Raw genomic sequence first — 1,283 nt, forward strand, 5'->3', positions numbered from 1 at the left:
TGTATCCACTGCATGCTTGGGTATATATATTTTTTTAACTTTTAAGTTTATCTCGAAAATATAAGGACAATGTGTAAAGTTACTAGAAAGCTTGCTCACACCTATGCAGTCAACAATCTGACATCTTAAGCAGACTCAGCCTTCTCGGAGACCTGTGCAGTGCCAGTGGAACCGGCGTCGGAACCATCTCGGCCCTCAGTAGCGCAAGCAAGGCAAGGCAGCTTCTTCTCGAGGGCAGCACGGTACTTGGGGTGGCTGATGGCGTACACGATGGGGTTGTAGACGGCGTTGGCCTTGGCGAAGACGGAGCCCCAGATGGAGAAAATAGGAGTAACCATGGGCTTGTTGAACATGCCTCCCCAGTTAATGATGAAGTAGGGGGTCCAAGCCATGAACCACAGGGTGACGGTCATAAGAGCAACCTTGGCGAGGCGGCACTCAGCAGAGGTCTTCTGGGCTTCCTCACTCCTCAAAGACTTGACTCCCATCTTCTTGGCCTGTTCGCGCATTCCCCTCTCGTGAGCAGCAACAGCCTTGACGATGAAGGTGTAACTGTAGATGATGTAGAACAGAGGGAAGATGTACACCCAGACGGAGTACACCCACAGGTAGCTCTTGCTCAGGGTGGTCTCGGTCAAGTAGTCAGTGCCACAAGCGGTCATGTTGCCCTCAGGCACATAACGGTTCCAGCCGAAGAAGGGAGGAAGGCACCAGGCAAGAGAGGCAGCCCAGGTGCCAGCAATCCTTGCCATGGCACCGCCAGAAGTCAGAGGCTCAGCAGACACTCCCTTAACGATGACATTGTATCGGTCAGCAGTGATGAAGACCATGGTCCAGATGGAAACGCAGCCGAACAGAGAACCAAGGAAAGCATAGATCTCGCAGAAGAATGCTCCAAGAGTCCAGGTCTGCCAGTAGCAAGAGATGACCATGGGTGGGAACATTGTGAACATCATCAAGAAGTCAGACATGGCCAGGTTAACGACCAAAAGGTTAGCAGGTGTTCGGAGAGATTTGGTGTTCATGAAGACCCAAATGACGACGAAGTTACCGGCAACGGAGAGACATCCCATGATTACCATCCAGAAGCCAACGAGGCTATACCAGAGTGGGTTCATGGGGGGGAACTGGTACCAATGGGAATCCACCATATGGAGAAGTTCCTTTGGCACAGTGTCAACCACTGTGTAGTTCCCATAGGGATTGGTGGATGGGAGGGCGTTGCTGCCCATGTCTGCGTTGTTCCACGACATCTGATTGGAAAATTTAATAAATAAGAGAAT

The 1,283-nt window shown here is 51.2% G+C and overlaps 1 protein-coding gene across 1 annotated transcript in view; it reads right to left on the bottom strand.

Annotated features, from left to right (window-relative positions):
• Positions 1–9: 9 nt before the first annotated feature.
• LOC119581668 (rhodopsin-like) overlaps positions 10–1,283 on the bottom strand; it is a 1,934-nt gene continuing 660 nt past the window's right edge. The window contains exon 2 of the mRNA XM_037929792.1: positions 10–1,253. Coding sequence (XP_037785720.1) covers positions 126–1,253 — 1,128 coding nt within the window. The 3' untranslated portion in view covers positions 10–125. The remainder of the gene's footprint in view (positions 1,254–1,283) is intronic.

The sequence above is a fragment of the Penaeus monodon genome, chromosome 15, assembly GCF_015228065.2.
Source record: "Penaeus monodon isolate SGIC_2016 chromosome 15, NSTDA_Pmon_1, whole genome shotgun sequence".
Lineage (NCBI taxonomy): Eukaryota > Metazoa > Arthropoda > Malacostraca > Decapoda > Penaeidae > Penaeus > Penaeus monodon.